Raw genomic sequence first — 27,971 nt, forward strand, 5'->3', positions numbered from 1 at the left:
GGGCGCAAGGAATCCTGGGCGATGCAAATTAGCCTCTGCGACCCTCTGCGCAGGTCCGAGGAGACGCGTGGGTGGGATTGTGGGAGGGAAGTAAAGACACCTCCCTGCAATGGGCCCGGTCCGCAGATAGGTGGATGTTAGACCCGCCGAATGTAGAGGAGCTTGCTTTAGAGCAAAAGTGCGAATTAAAACGTCGATCGCTTCCCCGTAATCCTAGCAGGTCATTATTACTATGTAACCTACAGCCGGTGTATTTCTAATGCATATTTTAATATTGCAACAATACTTGTTTATTCACCCACCGAAGCTGCGCTTCGTCCGCTGCCAGAAAGGGCCTTCGAGGACCGGCCCTCTTGCCAGCAGAACCCGCGATGGCCACCAATTTGGATGGCTTTAAGGATTTGTCTAATTCATGGAGGAGAGAGGGATACTAGACGGGCCATTGCAAGCACTTCTTACGTAGCCGGGGGGGGGCGCTTATTCTTTCAGGGATCCCTCATTAAAAGTGCTTAGCTTCCTTAGTGTCCTTGTTAAAAAAATTGTTTCCAGGAGCACGGATTGATACCACCGCTTTCTTACTACATGTTAATAAACTTCTATTTCATGTTAGAACAAGGCATGGCTCACGCTCTGGCTTCCAAAAATTGGGGAAATCCTACAAAGAAATGTCATCCATCCCATTTGCCAACTATCCAAGTAGATTTTTGCGGGTGTCTCCTAAAAATGAGGGTCGTTTCTGCAGGGTTTCCCGAACTTGGGTCTCCAGATTTTTTGGGGACTACAATTCCCATCATCCGTGACCACTAGTCCTGCTAGCGAGGGATGATGGGAGTTGTAGTCCGAAAACTGCCGGAGACCCAAGTTTGGAAAACACTGCATTATGGCAGTTTCCCACGGTAACTGCTCGTTTACCACGTAGTCGTGCCCTTAATAAAGCAAGACCCCGTTCCCACAAAACGCGGTCTTCCCGCTGGCAAGAACGCAGAAAACTATCGCCGGAATCGTTTCATTTCACTTTCCCCGTCGCAAAGCATCATGGGACATGCCAACTATTTCTGCAAGACTTTCCGGGTAGTACAAGAGCGCAGTATTTCGCATTCAGGTTTCCTAAACAATTCATTTACGAGGCTTACTCCTTCATAACCATGGATAGGGATCCGTGCATGAAGTTTTTCCTAAAAAATAAAATAAAATCGCCGTCTACGGTCTTTCCTGTCAGCCGTGCCCCATTCCAAAATGGGCGCTGAAGCGACACCCGTCCTGCTGCGCGGACAATCTGCCCTCAGCCAATATTGTTGCTTGGGGGGAGGTAAGAGCGCGGTTAAGAGAGAGAGAAGGGGAGGGAGGGAGGGAGGAGTGGGCGTGGTTTGCATATTACTTATTCCCACGATCGGGGATTGGCTGCTTCGCTTCTAATCAGGGGGGATGTCGAGAAGGCCGCGTTGCTACGTTTCTCTCCAGGCCTGCTCCCCGCCTCAGCCGAGCTTAACGGTTGGCCGGAGGACGCGAGGCTGCCCCTTCGTTGCGATTGGCTTCGACGCCGTCACTCCACCCTTTCGCCCGTCTCCCCCGCCCCATCCTCCTCCTCTACCGTGTCTCTCGGGTCGCTCGTTCGCTCGCTGGCTGCCTGGGCCTGAGGCAAGAGCCGTTTCGCAGGCCGCAGGAGGGGAGGGGGCTTCGCGCTGCTGCCGCCGCCGCCTCTGCGACAGGCCGAGCGCGCTCCGGGGTGATGCTGGGACCCAGGAGAGAGCCAGCCCGGCGCTGAGGAGAAGGCAGAGAGATGCGCCGGCCTTCCAGCACCGCCAGCCTCCGCGGCCGCCTCCAACGGCCCTGAGCCGCCGCTTAGTAGGTGAGCCCGGCTGGGCGGACTAGACCGAGGGCGAAGGTAGGGGGGTCGCCGAGAGAGGAAAAGAGGGAGCGGGGAGGCCTGACCGGCCGGCCCGACAACCCACCGTTCCCCTCAGGAAGGCCCCGTCGTTAGGAGGAGGGCGACATGCCAGGTCTGCCACTTCCCGCCCCCGCAGGGAAATGTTAACGGGACGGGAGGGAGGCGGGCAAAGCACCCCCCGCCACCCCACCCCCCAAAATTAAAAAATGCAAAGGCTTTGCAGCTTAAGGGGCATAATGCTCCTGACTGTACCGTGGCCATGAAAGATAAACTTTACACTGTACTGTAGAACGCCGCCTTTCATTCATTCATTTTGCAAGTTTGAAAGGTGAGGAGGGGGCTTAAAGTGAAATTGCCGCCTGGTTGCCTCTGGTCTTGACCTCGAAGGGGCTGGAGGAAGACGTAAGCTGAAATAATGTCAGTGGGGTGGGCGGAACTGCACAAATATCCTTTCCTCCGTTTTGCTGACTGGCGAGTCCGTTTTTGTATTATATTTATTGGTGGTAGGTGGGGGTGGCCGTTATTTTTGTGGCCTCTGAAGCCTTGATCTGCGCGGTCGGGTGTGGGAGTGAGTTGCAGTCAGATGCATGTCAAGATTTAAGCAGGACTCGTTAGTCGGATTTTCTTAGAGCTCTCCTATCAATGTCCAGGTTTTCCTTGCTTTGAAATTCAATACTGTATTGGCAAGTGTACTCCAGCCAGTTTCTTCAGAGCTGGAAGCACGCTTTCCCCAGAGGTGGTTGTGGTTATTTCCAGGGGTGGGTCCTGCAGTAGATAGGTGCCCATTTCATCGTTAATAGTAGCCTACTCTTTCCTGAAAATCACCCCAAGCCTTATTGACTTGTTCAGATACTGCATTAGATGAGTTAACAAATCACTGCAACTGATAACTCAGTATGGAATCTTGTTATCAAGTAGGGTATGTAAGAAATGGTTGTAATGAGTAGATAGTACAAAGGAATGAAAAATCCATCCAAATGTAAGAAGCTGCTTTATACTGGTTAAAACTATTACCCTGTCAAGCCCCGATTTCTTATTCAGTCTAGCAGCAGCTTGGAGAATTTGTCCCTTTCCCAGGTTTGCTGAGATTATTTAGCCAGCACTTTAGTACTGTACACACAAAGCATGGGCTTTGACACTGAGATCTACTAGTTGCTCCCTATTGTGGTTTTGTGCATGACAGGGTTGGTCTTCTATTGTATTCTTCTCAGCCATGGATAAACTGAAGGTGACTTCAAATGTGATGGATTTTGTGCCCCTAAGCCCTTCGGTGTAGGGAGAGATGTGCATATAGCAGGCATATTTTTGTACACAGTGATTAGATATAACAAACTGGATGTGTATGAACTTGAATGGGGAGGCTGCAGCCATTTTCAATGGCTTGGGTCTGTGATTGTTGCACACCAGTACATGCAGTTTGTATTATAGTACTGCCTGTACAAAATTTGTCCTGCTAGAAGCAGTCTTAGATAAGTCACTTTGTTCAGTCTGTCCCATTATCTGTAAGATTGATAGCACACCATACCTCAGAGTAGGGTAGTATCGTGAGAATGACAGTTGTTTTGTTCAAGTTCTCTGTACATGGTGCTGTATTAAAGACTGCGATATTAATGCTTAATACATTTTTTTTGTACTATGCCCTTTTAAAATGTGGTTTTTTGTAGGGGAGTTACTGGGTTGTTGCTGTTTTTATTTTGATTATATATTTTGTGGTTTTATATTTTGATTTTATTCTATAAACTGCCCTGAGACCTTCATGTATAGGGTGGTATATAAATTAAAACAGAAATAAATAAATAACCCTACCCAGTATTATGTGAACTACTTTTAAAGTGAGTTAGCATGTAATCTTACTTTAACATGAGCCTTAAAGTGTGATGAAATACAAATTTATAACCAGTTTACTAACTATGTGATAGGAGAATCTAATTCTTCTGTTTGATTATGACTTCTAAATGCCATGGCACTTGCAGCATAAATAAATGTTCAGTCTGAAGTACTGCTATATTCTTTTGGTCATGTTGCCAGGTGTGTGTATTGGATCAGTCTTATTTTTTTAGTAAAAACAAACCTTGTAAAGTAGGTGTGTTCTCTCCGCCGCGCCCCCCCCATTTAATCAATCAGTTAATTTTGTTATTTATAGACCTTCTTCCAAGGTATTTCAGAATGCATTAAAATGACAAAATATTGCAAACATAAAATAATTATGTAAAACACAACACAACTAAAAATAGAATTGCAGCCTTGGGTTTGGAAACCAGTTAAGTATATAATTATGCCTGATATCTAGACCCAATTGCTGAGAGCCTTATAAGCCAATATATTTACTCGGAAGGAGGTTCATTGATTTTATTGTGACACACTTGCATATGGATGCATGAACCTGCCTATCAGAGCATTGGTCCATCTCACTGACTATTGTCTGCTGCTGACTTAGCAGTGACTTTCTAGGATTTAAGTGTACATTGGCCTTCGAAAGAAATAAGCAAAAATGTTGTCAGGAAATATGTTCCTTTGCCTTAAGACACAGTGCTTAGTCAAGCAAAATTGCTTTCTTAGTTCAATTTTATCTTTGTAGTGTATATGCATACAATACTGACTTTGGTTTTAGGTCTCTTTCACACAAGATGGCTTCACAGGCATAATCAGGAGGGAACATGATGCATGATATTTCTAGGATATAAATATCCAGGAAATGCTTTAACCTCAAGACAACCTGAACTCTTAATGAGGAGCATGATGATTGCTTTTCTTGCAGATTACCATGCAAAATAAATTGTTCATTCTGGGTCACCTGTAGGGCAGTGAAATAGAGCAATGTGGAAGTGCCTGGAGGAAATACCTATTTGTGCAAAAACACATCCAGCTTTTTAGTCACTAAGATTTCAGCCAAGAAATTCTTCATGTGAGTGCTGGAATGTTTTACAAAATTTCATAAATTGCAAACGAAAGTTGTTCATAGACAGTAATACTGTCTGTAGATTCTACAGACAAATCTGTAGATTTGAGGAACGCTTCTAATATCCTTAATTTTTTATATACACAAGTGTGTCACAATAAATTTAGGACATTACATATTCTTGAATGAAGACCCCCTGAAGAAGAGGAGGAATGATCTGTCATAGTGAAATTTGTTGTAGATCACCTTCCTGTGAATATCTTTCAATTTGTGAGAGTTTAGTATTGACATGGTTTTTCATTAAAGCTGCCAAAGGGGAACAGAGCAGGGCATTCTCTAAATTAACTAGGTTGCTGGGAGCCTTATGAATACTTAACACAGTAGAAATCGCATTGTTTCCCTTTGTTCTCTCTGTTTACCGCATGTATCTAGCTGGAGACTAGTACTGAATTAGTCCTAGAAACATTGTAGAGAATTCATTGCAGCCATGAGCTAAGATTACTGACTTGTTTTATATAACATTGGACAAGTTGTATGCAAAGTGTTTCAGATTATTTTCCTTTCAGAATTAAAAACAGTATTTCCTAGAAGGCCAGGTAATTCTGAGGAAGAGATGTGGCTTGGCACTTGATATACTATATTTAAATTTATTGAGGTCAGGCAAGTAAGTCTACACTGCTGTCCTTTTATGGTCATGTAACAGATTTTCACTCCAAATACTGAAACTATTGTGTTAATAGTTTTTGGTAGAGACCCTAACTCTGCTAGCTGGATAGAAACTTAAAGGACATGGGTTGTTAGTGTTTGGCTGTTCTCATCAAAACATTCAGACTGAAAGTTTCAGGCTTAGTTCAGCTGTAACATTGAAACTTTGCTATTACAGGAAATCGTTTCTATAGCCTACCTAATATTTTAAGCCTTGTAACAACATTTTGGGTTAGATATGTTGATGTCTTTTGTCAGTATGTGGCAAGCTAAGTTCATGTCTCTTTATGGCTGAGAAGGGATTTGAACCCACAGCCAACACACTAGCCACTGATTGGACACAAAATGTGATCCTGAGAGTAGTTACAGACTTTGATAATAGTGCTTAAAGCCAGTGTGGGATTTACATTTACCTGGTAATCTTGGTCAGCAGTTTGTTATTGGCAGACGTTTGGGTTGCAAAAGTTGCACCGACAGCTGACTTGGGTGCACTTGCTACATTTCTACTTTGCTCGTTCCTAAGTCCTTCACTGCTGAATTGTCATATTTCATGATCCTCAGTTTGTCAGAAGTTGACTGTGTATTTTAAAAGAAGCAGAATCAATGCTGGTTCTCTAAATCACCCTTCTCCAATGTGGTGTCTTCCAAATGTTCCAGGCTCAATTCCAGCCAGGGTGGCCAATGGCCAGGGATGATGGAAACTGTAGTTCAGAATATCTGAATGGCACTGTGTTGAGGAAGGCTTCTCTTAAACTATTTATTCTGCATTTTACTTTAAATTCTGTGCGACTTTGTGGCTCCTAACCATGCTTCTTCCTAGAAAGTTAGGCTGCACGTGCTAACCCCATTTATCTGGGAGTTAGTCCCATGGATTTCAGTAGGACTTACTTCTGAGTAGATATGACTAGGACTATTCTGTTAAAGTCCTATTAAAGACAGATGCTTAGAAAACAATTTCATATTAGGTTCTAAAACATTTGTACTCATTGAGCAGGGACATATACCACACATTATCCTCTTGAGCCGCAGCATAAATTTCCAAACCATAATGTTAATTTTGAAGTCCTAAGGCCAGTATTTTTGTTCATGCTCATTCTGACTTTGCACTTGGATCAAGCTGTAAGGCCTTCTAAAAAGTAAACTGCTGATAGTTTAAAGCCACAAAACCAGTGCACACTTTGAAGCAAATTCCATTGAGTAAAGCATTTTCCTCTAAAACAGGTATGAGGATTTTGTGTTAATTTACCAAAATGCCTATTTTACAGGGCCAGATAACATGGCACCATATATGCTCATATTTTTATCACTTGCCATGAAGCAAAGCCTCAAACCACTCTGTGTTGTCTTTTTTCATTCCTATTCTGGATTCTTTCCTCCATGCCCTTTTTTGGCTTTGGAAATGGCCTTGCAACTTTCTCTTTTCCTACCTTTTTAAAACGAGCTTTCACTATTACTTGTCCTGCTTGTTTAGTTGACCTCTGTTGGCATTTTAAACAGTGTTTTATACTTTTTGGTTTGACTTACGCTACTGTATAACCAGAAGTTTGGATTCTCGAAATTCCGGATAAAGGGAGGGGCATCCAGTCATGCTTGGTTAGTGGTTAGTGCCATTGAAATTGTTATGCCTAAATAGGTGCATCGTGGCAAACCTGCATCTTTAAATTGTATTTTCCTTATTTTTCCTTTAAAAAGATGCTTAAAACTAATAAACATTTAGACTGCCTTGGTAATACATTTAACTATACGAAGCAGGCAGCTTATCCTTCTTTGGTGATCACTCGTAGCCGAGTAAGATTGTCTTCCATAAACACGGTTTTAACAATGGGTCCGTAAGTGACTGTGGAGGCCAATTCTGGATCCACACGTCCTTCCACAGTGGGGACATTGGTTTTCCAATGACTGTTGGACAACCCAAGTAGCTGGATTCATTAGGGCTGGTTGTTACATTTCTTTCTTCCGGGTCATTCCACGCGAAATCACCTGGTGCCATATGCTCTCACAACTCAGATTTTATTCAAAAAATTTTTATATGTAGATACCTATGAGATAAGCTCAAAATAATATTTTAATATTTTTTGGTCCATATTGAATATCTTTTGGATGATAGGTCTAATGATATTGCACAGGCCGTGGCAAAGTTTCTTTCGGAAGTTATAAGAATCAAATATCATCATGTTTGAGGCAAAACAAAATGACCGTCTCGGTTTCTCTCTCTTGTGTGGTTGGCTGTCTCAATTGTATTTTGTTCTGAAATTGTTCAATGGGTCTTTGAACCGCAATAAAGATTTATATAGAGAATATGCAGAAATGGCAAAACTCACGGGAAGACTCAGATAGAATGATAATGAAGACTTTAGAAAAAGACTGGGAACCGTTTATGATGTATCTACAGAAATATTGTAAAGAAATTGACTCACTAGCAGGGTTTGATTAAACACAAGTAAGAAAATAAGTTTAAAAGTCAAGAAATAATAATATGGAATGTAATTCAGTGATTATATTGAGGTATAAGATCATAAAAATAAGACATAAATTAAGCAGAAATAATAAATATTTAAAGAACCAGAAGGGGAAGTTGAGGGAGGTTTTTTCCCCTTCTTTTTTGTTTATATGACAACTGTTACATTGTGTTATTTGGTTGAATATTAAATTGTAAATCCAATTTTTATATATATACAGTGGTATTTCAGGTTACAAAAACTTCAGGTTACAGACGCTTCATGTTACCGACTCCGCTAACCCAGAAATAATACCTCTGGTTAAGAACTTTGCTTCAGGATGAGAACAGAAATTGCATGGCGGCGGCAGCAGGAGGCCCCATTAGCTAAAGTGGTACCTCAGGTTAAGAACAGTTTCAGGTTAATAACAGACCTTCGGGACGAATTAAGTTCTTAACCAGAGGTACCAGTGTGTGTGTGTGTGTGTGTGTAGCTTTGACCATATCATTGCAGGAGTGTTTTATACAATAAAATGAGCAAGGGTTCTGAGACTTATTTTGTTTTTATTAAATAATAAAACTTAATTTTTAAAATATATCAGATGACATTGTAACATAAGAGGGTACAATTTTAACGATTCTCATGAATGTGTGAGTTATTTCAGGCTCAAAGAGACCTTAAACCTGTACAAAAATAAATAAATAAAAATTGTAAGAAAATTACTTCAAAATGAATTTATTTTATAACCACAAAAACCACCTCCTTATTTTTAAAACATAACAAGTACATGGTTAGCCCATTCTACAACAAAAGTATGAAACGTGTTAGTTGCAGTTTGTGTGCTATGGCTTATCGAACCTACCTGGAATATAATGACAAAAATTCACTTTGAATGGTTGGTAACCCTTTTCTGTGGCACTTGAAGACCATTTTATACCTTATTTTGAAATATTGATACCAAAATAAGCCCAATCGGTTGAAAAATAAGCAAAACAGGAGGGTTTTTTTTACAGTGACGCAGAAATTACATTAGCCTAAATCTAGGCCTAATGCCACTTATAAAAAAATGTTGATATCACCAACCTCAGATATGCTGATGACACAACCTTAATGGCAGAAAGTGAGGAGGAATTAAAGAACCTTTTAATGAGGGTGAAAGAGGAGAGCGCAAAATATGGTCTGAAGCTCAACATCAAAAAAAGTAAGATCATCATGGCCACTGGTCCCATCACATTCTGGCAAATAGAAGGGGAAGAAATGGAGGCAGTGAGAGATTTTACTTTCTTAGGTTCCATGATCATTGCAGATGGTGACAGCAGTCACAAAATTAAAAGACGCCTGCTTCTTGGGAGAAAAGCAATGACAAACCTAGACAGCATCTTAAAAAGCAGAGACATCACTTTGCCAGCAAAGGTCCGTATAGTTAAAGCTATAGTTTTCCCTGTAGTGATGTATGGAAGTGAGAGCTGGACCATAAAGAAGGCTGATCGCCGAAGGATTGATGCTTTTGAATTATGGTGCTGGAGGAGTCTCTTGAGAGTCCCATGGACTGCAAGAAGATCAAACCTATCCATTCTTAAGGAAATCAGCCCTGAGTGCTCACTGGAAGGACAGATCCTGAAGCTGAAGCTCCAATACTTCACCTCATGAGAAGAGAAGGCTCCCAGGAAAAGACCCTGATGTTGGGAAAGATTGAGGGCACAAGGAGAAGGGGACGACAGAGGACGAGATGGTTGCACAGTGTTCTCTAAGCTACGAACATGAGTTTGACCAAACTGCGGGAGGCAGTGGAAGACAGGAGTGCCTGGCGTGCTCTGGTCCATGGGGTCACGAAGAGTCGGACATGACTAAACGACTAAACAACAACAATAGAAAATGTATGTTCTTTAAAAAGTGATTTATTTTGAATTGAATACATTTTAATTTTAGTAATTAGTGACTGCAGCAGTAGTCTGGAGGATAGTATTCAACTTAAGTTTTGCTCAGAATAGACCATTGAAATTAATGAACATTACTAAGTTAGGTCCATTAGGTTTACCTTGATTAAAACTCAGAGTGACAAATGCTGTATTTTGGGTCAACCTGGAATTCTGGTGTGCAAAGTCCACTGCAGTTTTTAATACCGTATATATCTTATGTGCCGATGCCCAAAAGAGGCTGTACCACTCTATAACCTTTGGGCAATTTAGAAATTTTTGGCTCTGGCATGACCGAGAAAGCTGCTCAAGCAGCAAATGTGAAAAGCTGAAAAGAAATAAAAAGGGTGGGGGGAAAGAAGTAAAGGGACTGAGGGGATGAGATCATAGAAGGGAAACTGAGGGAATGGAAAAATGAAACTTAAACATCCAGCTTTAATATAAGGTTTTCATTTTAGTTGCTCAGCACTTTCAAATATATTGAAATTAACTAACAATAGTGCGTACTGTTACTGGTCCCAGTGTTCAAGTAAACTAAACCATTTCTAGCTACATACGGTAAGAAAACTACTCTACTTAATGGAACAGCAGCTTCAGTATTTGAATGAAACCATATAAAACTCCATCTTTCTAAGTCATCTGTTCATCAAGAATGGAGGTTTAAGCCATACTTTAACAGATTAAACCCAGTCTGCTCTTAGAAACCTCCAGAGAAAGGGCATAGACGCCCTTGGTTTTAAATTTCCATAATGCTCCTTAGCAAAGCTTTCTTATCTGCATTCTGGGCATTGATTTTTATTTTCATGTGATTATTTTTGTTGCAAGCTGCCCAGAAAGTTTTGTTATAGGGAGCCATATAAACAATAATAAATCAGTAATAAATATATGTTTGTCTGATAGTTTAAAAAGAAACTTTAAAAAAGGTAAATAGCTCTAGTTCGATTATATTAAGAAGTGCAGCATCTCTTTCTATACACTAAGTATGATAGAATCAGCTTCTTGTTTGCACTATACACTAAGTATGATAGAATGAGCTTCTTGTTTGCTGTAATTAGTGGCACGATTCCAAGAACCTTTCAAGGCATGGCACCTATACTACTTGGAGCTTGAAGATTCAGGATCATGTTCATGTCATATTTCTTTTTGCTCAAAGATGGGTAGCAGTGCAGAAAATATGATTCAAGATACCACTTGATAAGCTCTTACGTACAATAAACCAGTACAGTACCATAAGGGGAGGGACTTCCAGCCATTCATCAGGCAAGGCCTTTTCCACCTGCCTTGCTCAATTATAGTTTAGAAATTATTTATTGTAATTGTTAAGAGTGGATTTCTGTTTAATTTTTATATGCTGAAATTTAATATTCTATACTATTCTAATGGATTGTTGAATATTACTTTATTTGATATAATTTGCTTATTTTAAAGTTATGTTTTATTATCATATTTTTGTGTTGGATTAGATCAGGCATTCCCAAACTTTGGCCCTCTAGATGTTTTGGACTACAATTCCCATCTTCCCTGACCACTGGTCCTGTTAGCTAGGGATCATGGGGATTCGAACCGCCGACCTTCTGATCGGCAAGTCCTAGGCCCTGTGGTTTAACCCACAGCGCTACCCACGTCTCATTAAGTAAGTACTCTCTAGTTGCAGTTGGTATGCTCTTACCTGAGACTAAATCCCATTGAATTTAATGGTACTGACACCTGCACTGAATGGCATTCAGTCTTCAAAATTTTCTTACCCCTCCTCCCAAAAGACCACCCAGCCATCTTAGGAGTGTCTACTTGGAGGTAAACCAATTGTGGCTTACTCCCTATTAATTAGGTATAGGATTACAGTATAAAATGAGTAGCTTAAGGCAAGCTATATGTGATGAGCATTTCTGTTGGGAGGGATGCGGGTGGCACTTAAACCACTGAGCCGCTTGGGCTTGCCAATCAGAAGGTCTGCCATTCGAATTTGTGCGACAGTGGTGAGCTCCTGTTGCTCTGTCCCAGCTTTTGCCAACCTAGCAATTTGAAAGCACACCAGTGCAAATAGATTATGGTTACCATATTTTTTTCCAATGAATCCGGGGACACTTTTTTGCAGCAGCCAAGGGGTTAAAAGACAGTAGCACCCAGATTATTAGTAGGGAGCAGCATTTTGTAAACATATGTAGTTTCCATGGCAACCAGAGCCACGTTCCTTGGTTATCGGTGGGGAGGGGGAGAGAGGGAAGGGAAAGCAAGAATAGGAGGGGATGGATGGAACAGAGGGAAGAGTGTGTGTGTATCTGTGAGCATGTGTGTGTTTTTGCCCCCCCCCCCTTTTCTGGGATTCCTGAAAGCGTCACCGAAAAGGAAGGGAGGAAGGAAAGAAATAAGGAAGGAACAAAAGAACAAAAAGGGGGAGGGGGTAGAGAGAGGACAGAGAGTCAGGTCGTCCCAGAAAAAGGTACATGAGGAATACAAATGGATAGATAACTAAAGCTATTTTAATACGAACCTCCCCTATTTTCTGTCCGACTCTTCAGGCAGAAAAAAATGTAATATGGAGAACGTGCGGGGAGGGGTAGAGACATGTGGCGGAGTATTTTTATTTATTTTTACAAGCGAGGAGGCAGGAGGAGGGTGTCTCCTTTGGTCGGGCAATAAATGCATCCAGCCTTTATGACCGCCATCAGCGATCCTTACCTTGCATCCGCACCCCTCTCAAATTCGAACGTTTGAGAAGGAGCGTCATAAACCGTTTGCCGGCACCCTCCACATCTCCCCTCAGCCCTCACGGCAAGGCCATCACCGGCATTAGTTCCCGCCGAAACAGCAATAAAGAAGTGGAAGCAGCAGCAGCAGCAGGAGGGTAGGAGAGGGGGAAAATGTTCCCGCTCGCCTAATGCAGCCCAGCCGTCTGCACCGGCGACAGTGCCTCTCACCCTGCCATCTTCCAGGCTACCTGAGAGGGTGGGGTGGGGCACTCCAACAAGTTCTGCTGCGCTTGGCTGCGCCGTAGGCGGCTCTGCACATGTTCGGGGGCCACCGTTGGAGTCCGGGGAGAAGGGAGCTCGGGACATGATTGACAGGCCCCGCAGCCCACCACGAGGTCGGAGGAGCGGGGAGGCTGGCTGGGCGTGCCGAGGTTCAGTCCAAGTGCCTATCAACTGCTCCAGGAGGCTGAGAGTGCCGAGGGGGTGGGGAGCGAGCAGAGTTTGGGCATGTGCTGCTCGCTCCCTAGGGTTTGCCTTGCACATACAAACATTATCAAAGCTGCCAACGCTGTAACCGCCGCCACTCTCTGGGCATAGACCAGGGGACATTCATTAGAATCTGGGGACATTATGGGGACAGATTTTGTCCGGGGATAGATTGGTGAATCAGGGGACTGTCCCTGGGAATCGGGGACGCCTGGCAACCCTAAAGTAGATAAATAGGTACCGTTGCAGTGGGAAGGTAAACAGCGTTTCTGTGCTCTCTGGTACTCGTCATCAATCCGGAGAGCTGTCTGTGGACGAACGCTGGCTCCCTCAGCCTGCAAAGGGAGCCTATGACTAGACTTAACCATCCAGGGGTCCTTTACCTATTGGGTGAAGGAACCCTTTTAGAGAGAGAGAGGGAGGGAGAGGGAGAGAGGAGAAGCAGATGCAGAATGTTGAAAGTTGAGGGTGATAAGACTGTTTAATACTTTCTATTGCAAGTGCTTTTCTTCTCAGAATTAGCTCCAATAGCCCCTGTTCTCCTTGTGAGCAAAAATATTAGGGGTGTCTGTATTCCTTCCTCTCCCTCCTTGAAAGTGAGGCAGAAGCCAGAAGGGTAAAAAGTAAAAAAGAACTTCACAGCTCCTCCCCATCTATACTCTGCTCCTGATTCCAACCTCCTCTTGCTGCTTTTTTGCTTATAAAATAAATAAGTCATTAAGATGAATTTGGGGCTGCTCATCACTTTGTAGTCTCATTGCCATTTTTCAGATTGGTTTGAAAGTTATCTTAGATGGTATCTTTCCAGCTATACTCTGTCATGAAGCCAGTGTGTTTTAAGTAGTTGACCTTTTCAGTAGCTAATTGATAGCTCCTTGATTTCTCCCCTGCCCAGCACTAGGAGACAATGTGAGTCTGCTGCCTAAGGCAATTGGAGCAAATTTCATGTTGTTGTTTTGCCTTGATTATAAGCGTTTCCATTTTCTACTGATGTGGATGTGACCATTTTGTTTGTTTTTAAACTAGTTGGTGTATTGTATGTTATGAAGCTAGCGGATGCACTATAGGTATTTGGGGGGCTTTTTTTTTTTAACAAAGTACTCAAATGAACATTCTTGCAGTGCAATCCTATTCTTGTTTCTCAGCAGTTCAACTATTCTCAGTGGGGCTTGCTCCCAGTTAAGCATGCATAGGATTGCAGCCTGATTGCACTTTATTGTCAAGTAGTAGATGAGTGAACTAGAACATATTTGCTCTCAAATTATTGCTCTCAATAAAGAGGTCATCAAGAGTTCTGCTATGCTTTGCTTGCAAGCTCAATGACCCTCTTGACTGCCCACCTGTTTTTTATTTTAACCATAGTAGATTACAAGCTAGGAAACTTAAATATAGCAGTACAAAAAACATTATTTCAGTGACTCATGCACAGCTTTCTTGTCCAGAGCAGAATATAACTTGAGGTGTATGCACTTCCATGGAAGCAGAAAACCTTCACATGGGGGAGGGGGCAGACTGAAGATAGTGTGATTTTGTCAGCTATCTTCTGAATTAAAAGTCTTGGGTTAAGAGTCTGGCTTTAAATCTTTTAGATAAATAAATAAATAGTTTCTGCTAGTTCTGTTATCAACATTTGTCCTGATAGCTTTTGGGAAGAGGTCACATAGGCACTAAAAGGCTATTCACAGTTGTCAGGTTTCTATCTTGGTTGGTAGAATTCAACCCCAAGCATAGAATTCTGAAACATTGCTTTGAGTGCATATAGCATTTATTGAGTTCTCATTCTTATATAGATCAAAACAAGAGCTGTAGCTATTTCTTGCTTCTGTGGCATCATTGCAGCTCATCCAATAGATACAGGCTGATAATCAGTTTTTATTTAGTAGTGGAATTCAAGGAAAACTTTCCTTATAGAAATAAAAACATCGCTTTTTGGGAAAGGTCCTAGAAATAATTGTTTTATTATTTTCTGAAATTACACCACAGGTGAAGAACTTTGTTGAAAGATGGTATCTGACAAAGAATTAAAACATTGTCATATTGGTGCTTACAGCTCTGATCACAGTAGACTGTGTGGAAAATACTGTTTTCCTTAAAAAAAAATTATGCTAAATTATTGAAGTAAGAATATTCTTGACTGAGAGAGTTCCACCCCTCACCCTGTGCTGGTTGCCCTTTCTTTCCCTGTTAATTCTTCATATAATTGTTGTTAAGTCTCTGCAATGGTGTAATTTCGGTGATCACACATCTAGAACATTGATCATTTTAGAAAAATGGCCACCTGTTGACTGACAGTAAACAAAGTTGTAAACTTTCAGTGGCCAAAATCTTGCCTCTTTTTTTTTTTAAAGCCAGCAGTTCCCAATATTTGGTCTAAATTTCTTTTCTGATAAACATGCAGCATCAATGCTTTGTGGGACAGCAGAAGTCAGGTTGCATCTGTTATCAGAACTGTCATTGCTGGGGACACCATGCAATTCAGGCTGATAAGATACATATCCTTATTTATACAGTGGTACCTCTACTTACGACCTAGGGCTTGCTGATCAGAAGGTCGGCGGTTCGAATCCCTGTGACGGGGTGAGCTCCTGTTGCTTGGTCCCAGCTCCTGCCAACCTAGCAGTTCGAAAGCACGTCAAAATGCAAGTAGATAAATAGGAACCGCTACAGCGGGAAGGTAAACGGCGTTTCCATGTGCTGCTCTGGTTTACCAGAGGCGGCTTTGTCATGCTGGCCACATGACCTGGAAGCTATACGCTGGCTCCCTCGGCCAATAATGCGAGATGAGCGTGCAACCCCAGAGTCGGTCACGACTGGACCTAATGGTCAGGGGTCCCTTTACCTTTACCTTTACCTCTACTTACGAATTTAATGCATTCCGAATGCACATTTGTAAGTAGAAAAAAATTGTAAGTCGAATCCCATAGGAATGCATTGGGAGAAAAAATTCGTAAGTCGAAGCAACCCTATCTAAAAATTCGTAAGTAGAAAAAATCCTATCTAAACCGCATCCAAGATGGCGGACGGAGCTCTATTCGTAAATAGAAACATTCGTAAGTAGAGTTATTCGTAAGTAGAGGTACCACTGTACTGCCATGGCCAATTTTATCAGGTAAGGATAGCATGTTGTAGGGTTTATATGTGCTGGCCATTATCCCTGTCTCCATGTAGGGGATTTATTGGAGGGAGGTGGCGAGCAGTTCTTCCCTTACCTTGTGTGGGTGTGAGTTCGCGCTTATATAAATGTGTGCATAAGAGGGTGTACTTGAAGAGAGTGGCTAAAGAAAACAACTTTTTCCCACTCTCTGCCCCTGTGCCTCCTGCAAATTCAGCAAGCACATTCTGTGCCAACTTTTAAAAGCCTGCTGAAAACTTTTATATTCTGCTATGCCTGTGCAGGCAATTAAGAACACACCTCCCCCCCCCCCATGGTTCATTTATGTTTGTTTTCAATTTCTTTTTGTTTTTTAAAAATGATTTTATTATTTGGCTTTGTGTTTTTATATTGTTCCAAACCACTGTGATATATTATTATGATACAATGGTATATAATTTTTTTATAAATAAATGTGGGGCCATATGTGTATGTGTGTGTGTGTGTGTGTGTGTGTGTGTGTGTGTAATCTAAACACAGACAATTGGGAAACACTGGTCTGCGAGTGCTCCAGTTGGAGAACAGCCTTTACCAAAGGTGACATGGATTTTGAAGACGCTCGAACTCAGGACGAAATGTGCTAAGAGAAGGCACATTTGGCAAACTCTCACCATGATCAACTCCTGCCCGGAAACCAATGTCCTCACTGTGGAAGGATGTGTGGATCCAGAATCGGCCTCCACAGTCACTTACTGTTAAGACCGTGTTCATGGAAGACAATCTTACTCGACTACGAGCCAAAGAAGAAGATATATAATAGTGAATTTATTCTTTGAGTGTAAATCCTTGTGTAGCAGCATCCACATACAAGGAAGGTATCAGCATATCTTGTTTTTTCAGAAGTAAAAAAAACTATAGGGGGAGAAAGACATGGAGGAAAATCCAGTGAAGACTGAGTATGTTCATTTGCAACACAATACTGAGTGTCTGGGGAGGAAGGGAAAATGGAAAATCAGTGTGGGTGGGGATTGAATGGAGGATTCTGGAAAATGACATGACTGATTAAAATCCTGCAAAGGTACCTTTCACACTGCAACATTAATTGCAGGTCCCACATGCACAGTTATGTTAGTGAAAGTCACAGCTGTGAGGTCAGGGCAAGTGCTTTAGTGAGACGAATGAAAGTTGTGCTTTATTTTCACAGTTCAGATATTTATTGACTACATTCACATAAGTGATACTAGACATTATGTTACTTTTATTTTGGTTATATTAAATGTTATTATTTTAACCACTAAATCACACTGGTTTCTAGGGTTCTTCTGCTATGGGGCAGCTGTATAAATTACCGTAAGTAGGTAAATATGAGGAAAGCAAAATGCCACTTAGAGAAGGATCTGAAATATTTTCCTTGCAGTTTGCATTTGTTTTATTCTGGATTGTTTTATTTGATGGTTTAATGATTTGTAAACCACTTTGAATTTTTTTCTTTAAAATAGAAAGCAGTACAGAAAATAATAATAATAATAATTAAAAATGCCACTGCAAAAAGGGTGCCTAGACATACCATTGTGGCAAACATAATATGTGTTTAAGGTGCCATTTAGCGATTTGCTTATATATCTGAGTTTGTAATAGTAATTGAAATTATGAATGAATAATGAATGAATTGGTCTACTACTGAACTACCAGTGTAGTGGCAAAGAAACTGAGCTTGAATCAAGACTCATACTTGAATTTTGCTTCTGCTATGAACTTACTAGGTGGCCATAGGCACGTTCTCAGCCTTATTTTCCCCATAAACAGTGGGAGCAGGGGCGTTTCACAATATTGACTTACCTCACAGAATTTTTGTAAAGCTCCCAATTTTGGGAGCTAAGTGGAGAAAAGGTGAAAGCTCTAGAGTCCTTTAGGGTAGAGGTTAACATTCTATATCTAAACCAAAAATACTGTGACTTTGGAAACAAAAACTCTTAAAATGCAAGCCGATCAGATTTTTTAAAAAGGTTGCCCATAGAAGAGTGCTCCACAAATATTTTGGCATTTTTCAATACAAAGAAAAAGACAAATGTGAATTATTTAAGACATCTTATTTGGACTTATACAGTTCACTGTCAATGTCTTTGTTTGCTGTCAATGAATATTAAAATAAACTTCGTTTGCTACAGTTAGAAATGCAGTCTTTGAATAAATCTATTGAATTGGAGGAAGCGCAAATGACTATTTAAAAAAACTAAAAGGATACAAAGTACTGGGTGGTGATGGTATTACAGGAGCATTCTTTAAACATTTTTACAATGAATTATATCCCCATCTAGCCAGTTGTTGAATGAAGTTTTTTCAGGGGATCTTCCACTGCATTCCAGGCATCAATCTAAAATAACAGTACTACTGAAAGTTGAGTTAAAACCTTGACCTAGTGGAAATATATTGTCCAATTAGCCTGTTAAACCAGGATGCTAAGCTGTATACAGACATTTTAATAAACTGGTTAAATATGTTCATTACAGGTTATATCTCCCCAGACCAGACGGGCTTTATGCCTTGCTGGCAGATAGCGGTTCCAATATGACGCCTATTGAATATCATTCATTATAGTAAAAAGAAAGGTAACACGCTTGGAGTAGCCTCATTGGCTGTTTACAAGGCCTTTGAAAGGCAGAGTTGGACATTTTTAAAAGCACTGATACATAGACTTAACATGGGAGAGTGGTTTATTAATTCAATTTTTGAAGTATACAATTTTGTTATTTAAATTGGCCCTGTTGCTAGGGGGAAGCTGCCTGCTCAGCCAATACCTTAATGGAAGGTTGATCACAATTTACAGTTGCAGAAACTAGAAACACTCAGCTCTAGTTTTCATTTTAAGAGCAAGTATGGTGGTAGATCGAAAACCCTGTCAAGCAGCAGCAAGTTTGTGCCATTTGCCCATCCAATGTGGCTCCCCAGTTAATTTGTTCTCCGTGGGTCCCAACCTGTGCCCCCCCACCTTCTGTAAACCACTTTGACATGTTGGCAGGGCTGCCCACCTGTGAATCCCCTGACATCACCTCCACCGCCATCATCATTTTTTTTGTATGCTGCCTTTCCATAGTTAAAATGATGCTCAAGGCTGCTTACAACATGCAAAGATTTACATAATCACAAACGCAACAAAAGTCATTCATAAATAAAACACATCAAATACCCATAACAGTAACACAAGCCCCCAAGCAATACCCCAAACCAAGAGTCTGTTCAGCAGCCTCAGCTTTTGTGACTGGAGTCAGTCAGGGCCCCGCCCTCTCAGGCTGGGTGGGAGAAGTCCAGCAAGGCAGGGAGCAGGAATCCCAGGACTGGCAAGGCATCAGCTGATCAATTTTACCTTTGCAGTGCAGCTTGCATTCAAGCAGCTTTGCAAAGGAATGTCCCAGCCAATAGAAACGGTGCCTGGAAGTTACAGCTGATCAGCACTGTCCTTCAAGCTCCATTTTTGGCAAGGCTTGGCTGCACTCAAGAGTTTCTGATTGGGAACCCCGGAGTGTAGCCAATCCCAGTGGGACATGAAGTCACTGGTGATCAGCCTGCGATTAGTACTGATTTCAAGTCCCCGTTTCAACATGGCTCTAATTGGGGGCTTCCGAGTGGAACCAATGCCACCCAAAAGGGGTTTGCATTTGATGCCAGATCTAAAAAGTACCAAATACAAGCCTTGCTTGCCAAGGAGCAATTGGGGGCACATTTTCAGGTTCCCCGTGGTTCCTTTGCACCACCCGTGTCTTTATCTTTACATATATGATGTCATGTGGGGTTGATGGATGTGACTTGGGGAAAATAGGATTGTGTCCCAAATTAGGATGCCTGCTGGGGCCTAATTAGGCTGAAGGCTCCCCGCTACTGCTCTAATGCATAAAGCGACTATAAACAGATACTAGATGAGCATCTGTCAAATAACAGTGTTAAGCATGGGACAACCTGATGGTGTATTGGGTCGAGAACAAAATCTGCTGTATTACAATGTTATATCATTTTAATGGCAACTACAAAAATTGCTTACCTGGAAAACTAATCTTAGAAAAGGGATGTATATTTAGTAGTATTTTGATGTTGAGCAGCAGCTGGGGGAGAAGCAAGCAGCCAGCTCAAATGATCAGCCAACTCCTCAGTTCACCAACTGCTTTGTGGGTCATCGTTCAGAATTGTTGCTTCAATGTACTTGCAGGTTGACAGGAATCTTTTCACAGAGTTTGCTAATACTTTCAAGAATATTATGGATCCTGTTGTTTTTAGCTCTGCCATTGCATTCTCCTAGCTTTGATATTTTCTACTCAAAAGTCCAGTGTTGCAGAAAGACTCTCATTTTTTAAAACATAATTTTTGTGGTAATTAGTATGAAACTATCTGTTAGTGAACACCTAAAAAGCTAGTAAGCTGAATTTTAAAAAGTACTAGTCACAGGTGATCCAAAATCTTCCTCCTGTTTTGTAACTTCTAAATATGGGAAATCTAAATGAATATGAATTCCCAGTTTAATTGGGAACAGTAGCTGAATAGTATCACCATGGAGGTTATATGAGCATGCATGTTATGCTACATTTTGTAGTATTTCTATTTGCAGAAAAGGCCTATGAAATGAATATTTTAATAAGGAAAGGGTGACACTTATGTTTCTTCCTCAGCTTCAACCTTATACATACACCTGTCCAAAGCCTATCTTATTTCTAAAATTATAACTGAAACCTCTGCACTCCATTACATAGAATATCATAAAACTGAAGTGTTCATTATAAATAGAAAATCCTAAATATTTTGGGTGTAGAGTATTTAAACAATTTGTTTTATTGTAAGCTACCATGAGGGCTCCATTGGGGTATATAAAGGGGAGTGATAAAAATAAAAACTTTCCCCCTTAGCTTCTCATTTTGTTAATGAGTTGTCTTAATAAGTGTTCAGAAACTCATTTTGAGTTTCTTTATTCAGCAGGTGACTTGACTAAAATATTGTCTTCCTGTGTTTGAAATTTAGATAACCTAATCCATGGGTAAAGTTGGGAAGATGTGGAACAGCTTCAAGTACAGATGCCAGAATCTCTTCAACTCTGAAGGTGGAAACAGAAGTGAAAATGTAGATGTAAACTCTAATTGTTCTTCTGTTAGAGATAAAAGTGTGTTTGCTCCTGATCCAGCTGTGCAACGACCCAGCAGCCCTTTAAGAGATGTTTCTTTACAACTGAGTCTAAACCCTTCGAAAAGCTCTGCAAGGAAAAATCAAAACTGTGCTGCAGAAATCCCACAAATAGTGGAAATAAGCATTGAGAGAGAGAGTGACTTGGGTGTTGCCACAGGAGCTAGACTTGCACGAAGAGATTCCTACTCAAGGCATGCACCATGGGGTGGGAAAAAGAAACATTCCTGCTCTACAAAAACCCAGAGCTCTTTGGATAGTGATAAAAGATTTGGCCGTTCTCGCTTGCAAAGGAGAGAGAGAAGATATGGCGTGAGCTCTGTTCATGACACGGACAGTGTCTCAAGCAGGACCATTGGGAGTCGCTCTCTGCGACAAAGACTTCAGGATACTGTTGGCTTGTGTTTTCCTATGAGAACGTACTGCAAACCATCCAAACCTCTCTTTTCTAACAAAAGAAAGATCCATCTCTCTGAACTAATGCTAGAGAAATGTCCTTTCCCTCCTGGGTCAGATCTGGCTCAAAAATGGCATCTAATTAAGCAGCACACAGCCCCAGTGAGCCCGCACTCGACTCTCTTTGATGCATTTGATCCTTCTGTGGCTTCTACAGAAGATGAAGAGGACAGGCTCAGAGAAAGACGAAGGCTCAGTATTGAAGAAGGGGTTGATCCTCCTCCCAATGCTCAGATACATACTTTTGAAGCTACTGCGCAAGTTAACCCGCTATATAAACTGGGACCAAAGTTGGCCCCTGGCATGTCTGAGCTGACTGGAGACTGTAGTTCAACGCCACAGGGAAGTTGCGACCCGGAGGAAGACACGACTACTCTCTGCTTGCAGTCGCGTAGGCAAAAGCAGCGCCAGATATCTGGAGAGAGCCATAGCCACACCAGCAGACAAGGAGCTTGGAAAGTACATACTCAGATTGATTATATACACTGCCTTGTCCCAGACCTACTGCAAATTACTGGCAATCCTTGTTACTGGGGAGTGATGGACCGCTACGAAGCAGAAGCACTTCTGGAAGGAAAACCCGAAGGCACTTTTTTGCTCAGGGATTCTGCTCAAGAAGACTACCTCTTCTCTGTGAGCTTCCGCCGTTACAACCGGTCTCTGCATGCACGCATTGAACAATGGAACCACAACTTTAGTTTTGATGCTCATGACCCCTGCGTGTTTCACTCGTCCACTGTTACAGGGCTTCTAGAACACTACAAAGATCCTAGTTCTTGCATGTTTTTTGAACCTTTGCTTACAGTCTCCCTAAACAGAACTTTCCCTTTCAGCTTGCAATATATCTGCCGGGCAGTAATCTGTAGGTACACTTCGTATGATGGGATTGATTGTCTCCCTTTGCCATCAATGTTGCAGGACTTTCTAAAGGAATATCACTATAAGCAAAAGGTCCGAGTGCGATGGTTGGAGCGGGAACCAATAAAGGCAAAGTGAACAGAGTTCAGAGTCCCCAGTAAGCTCACTAGAAATAGGTTTTTTTTTTTGTGCAAATACAGTATACCTGTGGTTAGCACATCAGTGTTCAGCTTCCTCTTCATCTTCTTTTGCAATATGGTACTTTAAGCTTAATGTGTTTTTGAGTGTGTTCAGATGCTGCCTGCTATTAATCAAGCTTAGTTGTGAATATCTCTTGAAACAATATGCTGAACACAAATTCACACATTTTTTAACACGGGCTTGCAGATTATAATTGTTCAGTTCTGAAATACACTATTTTCTCCCGCAATTCCTATAGTTATTATGTAAAGCAGCCATTGAGTATTTTCTAAGTTCCATTCAATTTCAACAAAGTTGAGTTGCTGACTTTTTTCATTTTTGAACATTTGAACACCAGCAGTTGTGTTCCTGTGTAGTTGCTTTCTTAATACATTTTAAAGTTCAGTTTTTTCCCATGACAATTTTCACATTAAAGCTACTGTATTCTAAAGTGAAAAATCATGAGCGACAAGGGAAACTGCTGTCACCTAGCACTTCTAAGAATTGATCACGTACATTAGTGAGCACTTATATGCCTCTACCAGGCACCAAACTTTGGTTTTTAAAAGGGCTGTATCTCAATTAAGTATACTTTAGTGTATGATTGTTTGAGTGCAAATAGATTAATCAGCCAACTAAGTTTGCATAAATTTACATATCACTAAAATAGTAATCATATGCAAGAAAAAGTAAACACATACTTTATTTATTTTATAATGATGCCTACATGTGCCTACTGTGGTACCTTGAAAGAGGCATCTCTTATAGCAGTGGTCACCAATTTTTTTGGATCTGGGGGCACATTCTGAATTTTGAGAAGATGCCAAGGGTACCACGGCTGCCACCTTCAAAAGCGAAGGAAAAGAAAAGAAACGGGAACATAAAATAGTTCAAATATGGGGAAATCGGTTCAGGTGTGTGTGTGTGTGTGTGTGTGTGTGTGTGTGTACACATATATATACATATATATGTACACATACACACACACACATAATCAGAGATAAAAAGACATAATGTGGACTCACAAGTATTTTTTCCCTATCTTGTTGGAGAAGAAAATATGTAATAGAAAAATACAGAAAGGACTCACCAGAGTAGTAGTTGAACAATACTGTTGCAGAGTAATGTTATTTTAAGGCTGACTCATCTACAAGCATCTCAAAACTAGGGGTGTATGAGGACATGATGATAATGATTTTTCTGCCTTTGCACTAAGCCAGCCTCTCTCCAGTCAACCTGGGAGCAATCCATGTGGGCCAGGCAGGAGGGAAAAGTGATAATAACATTGATGCCTCTGAAATGATTCCCTCCCCAAAAAACAACTTGGAAACAATCAGGAATACTGTGGTGAGGATGGTGATGTTGATAATAATGATGCCTCTGCATTACCCCACCCCTCAAGAATGTAACAACTTGGAAACAACCAGGAAAATTCTTAGAATTATTATTATTATTATTATTATTATTATTATTATTATTATTATTATTATTATTATCACCACCACCATTGTGATGTCTCTGTACTGGGCTCCCCCTTTCAAAAAACTTTGGGACAATCCTTGCTGTAGGACATGTAGGAGAGAGAAAAAGGATTGCCATATCCTTACCCTCTGAGTTTAACAGAGGCCTCTCTCAAGCAGCTGGTTGGTCCACGTGCTGGCAGGCAGCAAACAAGTATGGCAACAATAGGAGGCTTGCCATCTTGCCTCCCCCCACCCCACATTTTCAGAAGGCTTATTAAGTAACTATCTGCAGACTGTTTCACGTGGCCAGCAGGCAGCAAAACTATTAATTCCTGGGCTGCTTCCCCTACTCCAAACATATTTTTTAAAGCTTCTGAAGTAGCAGCCTGTCAGCTGCTCCACATGGCTGGCAGGCAGCAAAGCATATGCAGCTGCAGACTTACCAAGGACTAGGAAACAGGACAGTAATAGGAAAAGTGCGCTAAAGGGAAGCTGGAAACTGCACCTCTTTGGGACCCTTTTCCTGCTGTCCAAACAACTCATTTATCAGGCACAGCTCTGACACTCACTGACTAAAAACACTGGCAGGTGGGAGCAGCCGGGCTGGTTCATTTCACGTCGGTTGCTCAGAGCACCTGCACCTTCTGCTTCATAACTTCCTTTCTAGAATGGCTAGAGTCCTGTGAAAGAAAGAAAGAGTTGTGGGTAGGGGCAGCCTGGAGGCACCAGTGAAGGCCTTCTCAGGCACCCGGTTGGCAACCCCCCCCCAAATAAATAAATAAATAAATCCTACAACATGACTCAGAAGGATGAGTTTCTCTTCTGAGATGTTGCACAGTTTGTAGAAGCACTTAAAACTTGCACATTTTCTAAAAATCTGTGATACAGTAAATCGGAGTCACCTTAATCAGATGGATTGTCTTAAGCATTGCAGCCCTAGTTTAAAATCAACTTTTAAAGTAAAGTTTAGTAAACACAGCGTTTCAGTAACTTCTGCCTAACACTGCAAGCCTTCACAGAAGCAAGATTCATTAAATTCAGTGGGACTAAACTCCTAGATAAGCATGTGTAGGATTGCAGTTTAAGTCAACTGCTGCTGGTAAGTCATGATGATGAACTTGACTCAACTACAAGAAACCTGACAGTAGTAATTGGAGCTTTGCATTAACTGATTTTTTGAATGGTTCAAAACAGTATTTTTAACTGTCTGCTAAAAACTAATGGCCATCTAGCTTAGTTATAACTTAAAGCTGATCCAGGAAAAGATAATGTTCTGTTCTGCTGCTTTCCCTCCACCCTACTCAACGCATCATACGTAAAGTTTCAGGCTTCATATAGGTACTGTTGTATTTGTAAATGGTGTAGCACCTTCTTTTGGTAAGCTGTAGATTGTGTTCTCCTTGAGCAAAAAACTTTTGAAACTTGCTCTTTTGCTTCTGGTCTCTCCCCCCCCCCTTTGTGGACAGAACATAACCTGTTTTGTCCTAGTTGTGTTTGCACTAAAATTTGTGTTGGAGTACAGAGTCCCTTGTTTTTTGCTTGTGTATCTTGTACCAATGACTAGTGCTCCCTAGGTTCTTAACCAGTTGACAGTGACTGTGAGGTAGGAAAACTTCAAAGCTGCGTATACAAGAAAGTTATACTTGTATGCCAACACTAACCAATTTATCAATGTGTGTTTTTCCTCCGCTTGCTGTGCCTTGTTACAGCTTTTTTGTGCTAATAAAGTACAGTATTTTCAGTGTTATACTTGTATATTTGCTCTTTTATATTTGCAGAGCTTCTCTTGTAGCAGCTAACCATTTTTTTTTAAAAAAAGCTTTATCTTACATTTAGTTTAGCTTGCACAAATGTGCAATTGAATGATTACTTGACATGTCACCAAATTTAAGCATAAATTAAATTCTCTCTAGAACACCCAAATACAGATGTTTCCAAGCATTTGGGGCCATTTCACACGTTGCATGGAGGCAATTGTGGGTTTTCCATGGGATATGCTTGACAACTGGTGCAAATCCCAGCTCTCTAATGTGGATCTGAATGGAGTGTGCTTTTTACACCCACACATTGCATTTTTTGATGTGTGCTTCTATTGAGGGTGTGTACGGTATCTTAAAAACAACAATGTAATGCTTGAAGTGGCCTTTGGTATTCATTGCAAAACCATAGAATACCTATAGCTTTCTAATAGTGGGTCTGCAGTATCTGGCCACTTCAAAAAGGCAATTATATATGGAAAACCCTTCTAGTATAGTATAAACACAATGTGTACATCATCTCATGTACACAAACACAGGTTACACTTGTGTTTGTCCATACATTTCTTAAGCTAAATATATATTCTTCACAAGATGCATTCATTCAAAGGCTTTTGGGCATCTTGGAATGAAATGCAATTCATTTTAATTTTATTTTTTGCTTTCTTTTATTATATAAAAGAGTCATAAGTTATTGTGCATTATATTTGAAGTTTGACATAATAGCTTGTCATTTTTGAAGTGGACCTAAGATCAGGTGATGTTTCTGGATATAATTGGTTCGCTATTGGCCACGTGTGGCAGTGGTAAAGGGCATTATTTATACCCTTCCTCAGCGCCTGGCAAAACAATTGCATTTTTATTTTTGCACTAATGAGTTTGCAAGGAATGGATTGAATAGATGCTACAGAATCAGTGGTTGAAAAACGGTTTTGAAATACTGTGCCAGACATCTTTTATGGTAGATGGCTAGGCTTCAATCCTCTACTGTCCTTCCTGGGAGTCCAACAGAACTTGGTGAGTTTTACTTTTGAGAGATCATATATAGGATTGCACTGTACATTAAGTTAACATTTCAGTATCCACTTGTTAAAATACTACATATTGACAAGACATAATTTATTTTCCGTTCACATTTTAACCAACTCCTAATGTATTATATGCACCTAAATGTGTGCTTTTGTTCAGACGCTTATAACCTTCCTTGCATGGTGATAGAAAGGCCATGTACCCATCTTCTTTCCATGTCCTTAATGTAACCTGTGAGACAAGTAATCCATATAGGAACTTATTTGCCTGGTATCCTATTTTGTGTAATTTTTCTTTCAGAGAAGAACAGAGAGGAAAGAAAGCGTGCATCAGGCCACTGCATAGATAAGATTCACATGTCGAGTGCCCACTGTATTTTAGATATTGGGATGGCAAAACTTGTGTCGCTCACAAGGATTGCTGCTTGTAAGTGTCTGAACCTGGCCAGATTTTTTTTTTTTTACCAAAGAGGTTGAAGGAACATGTTGCTGCTTATAATCCAAACTAAAACAATTGAACCAAAGTATCTTCAGCGTAAGCTATTTGGGTATAATATGCAATTCCAGAGATCATGCAATTGTATATAATTCAGCAGCAGTTACTCATACTTTTTTTAATGCAGTGTAGTCTCAATATACAGAATTGTCCAAAGTCTGTCTACTTCAACACCAGATGATCGATATACACCGGAAAGCTATTGAAAGGAGTTTATTTAGACTCCCAGAGAGCACTTTAAAAGGGTTAGTTTGGAAAACTCTCATTAGGCTAGGGCTGAGGAGAACACATAAATGTATAGGAGCCAGCATCAAATTTGAGGTTTCCAGCCATTTAGGATTATCCAACTTTGCATTAATTGTATCAAATGTGCTTTCAAATGCCAGATTTCCAATGTGGAATTTCTTTTTGCTCTGAACATGTAAGTACTTTTCACTAATGTTATATGTAAGCATGT

General features: G+C 40.9%; 1 protein-coding gene across 2 annotated transcripts; it reads left to right on the top strand.

Moving 5' to 3' along the window:
- The first annotated feature begins 1,460 nt into the window (after window positions 1-1,460).
- SOCS5 (suppressor of cytokine signaling 5) lies at window positions 1,461-27,808 on the top strand. 2 transcript variants are annotated; one of them, XM_035111173.2, is made up of 2 exons: window positions 1,461-1,885; window positions 21,118-27,808. In XM_035111173.2, the coding sequence occupies exon 2, from the start codon at window positions 21,130-21,132 to the stop codon at window positions 22,726-22,728; it is 1,599 nt and encodes a 532-aa protein (XP_034967064.1). In that variant the 5' UTR covers window positions 1,461-1,885; window positions 21,118-21,129; the 3' UTR covers window positions 22,729-27,808. The 2 variants fall into 2 exon arrangements, with proteins under 2 accessions (XP_034967064.1, XP_034967063.1); XM_035111172.2 differs by having other exon boundaries at window positions 1,462-1,849.
- The last annotated feature ends 163 nt before the right edge of the window (window positions 27,809-27,971 follow it).

This window comes from Zootoca vivipara, chromosome 3 (genome assembly GCF_963506605.1).
Source record: "Zootoca vivipara chromosome 3, rZooViv1.1, whole genome shotgun sequence".
Taxonomy (NCBI): Eukaryota; Metazoa; Chordata; class Lepidosauria; order Squamata; family Lacertidae; genus Zootoca; species Zootoca vivipara.

What these genes read in the sequence shown, in the direction of transcription:
- SOCS5 (XM_035111173.2), top strand. Translation starts at nt 21,130, where the DNA reads ATGGGTAAAGTTGGGAAGATGTGGAACAGCTTCAAGTACAGATGCCAG.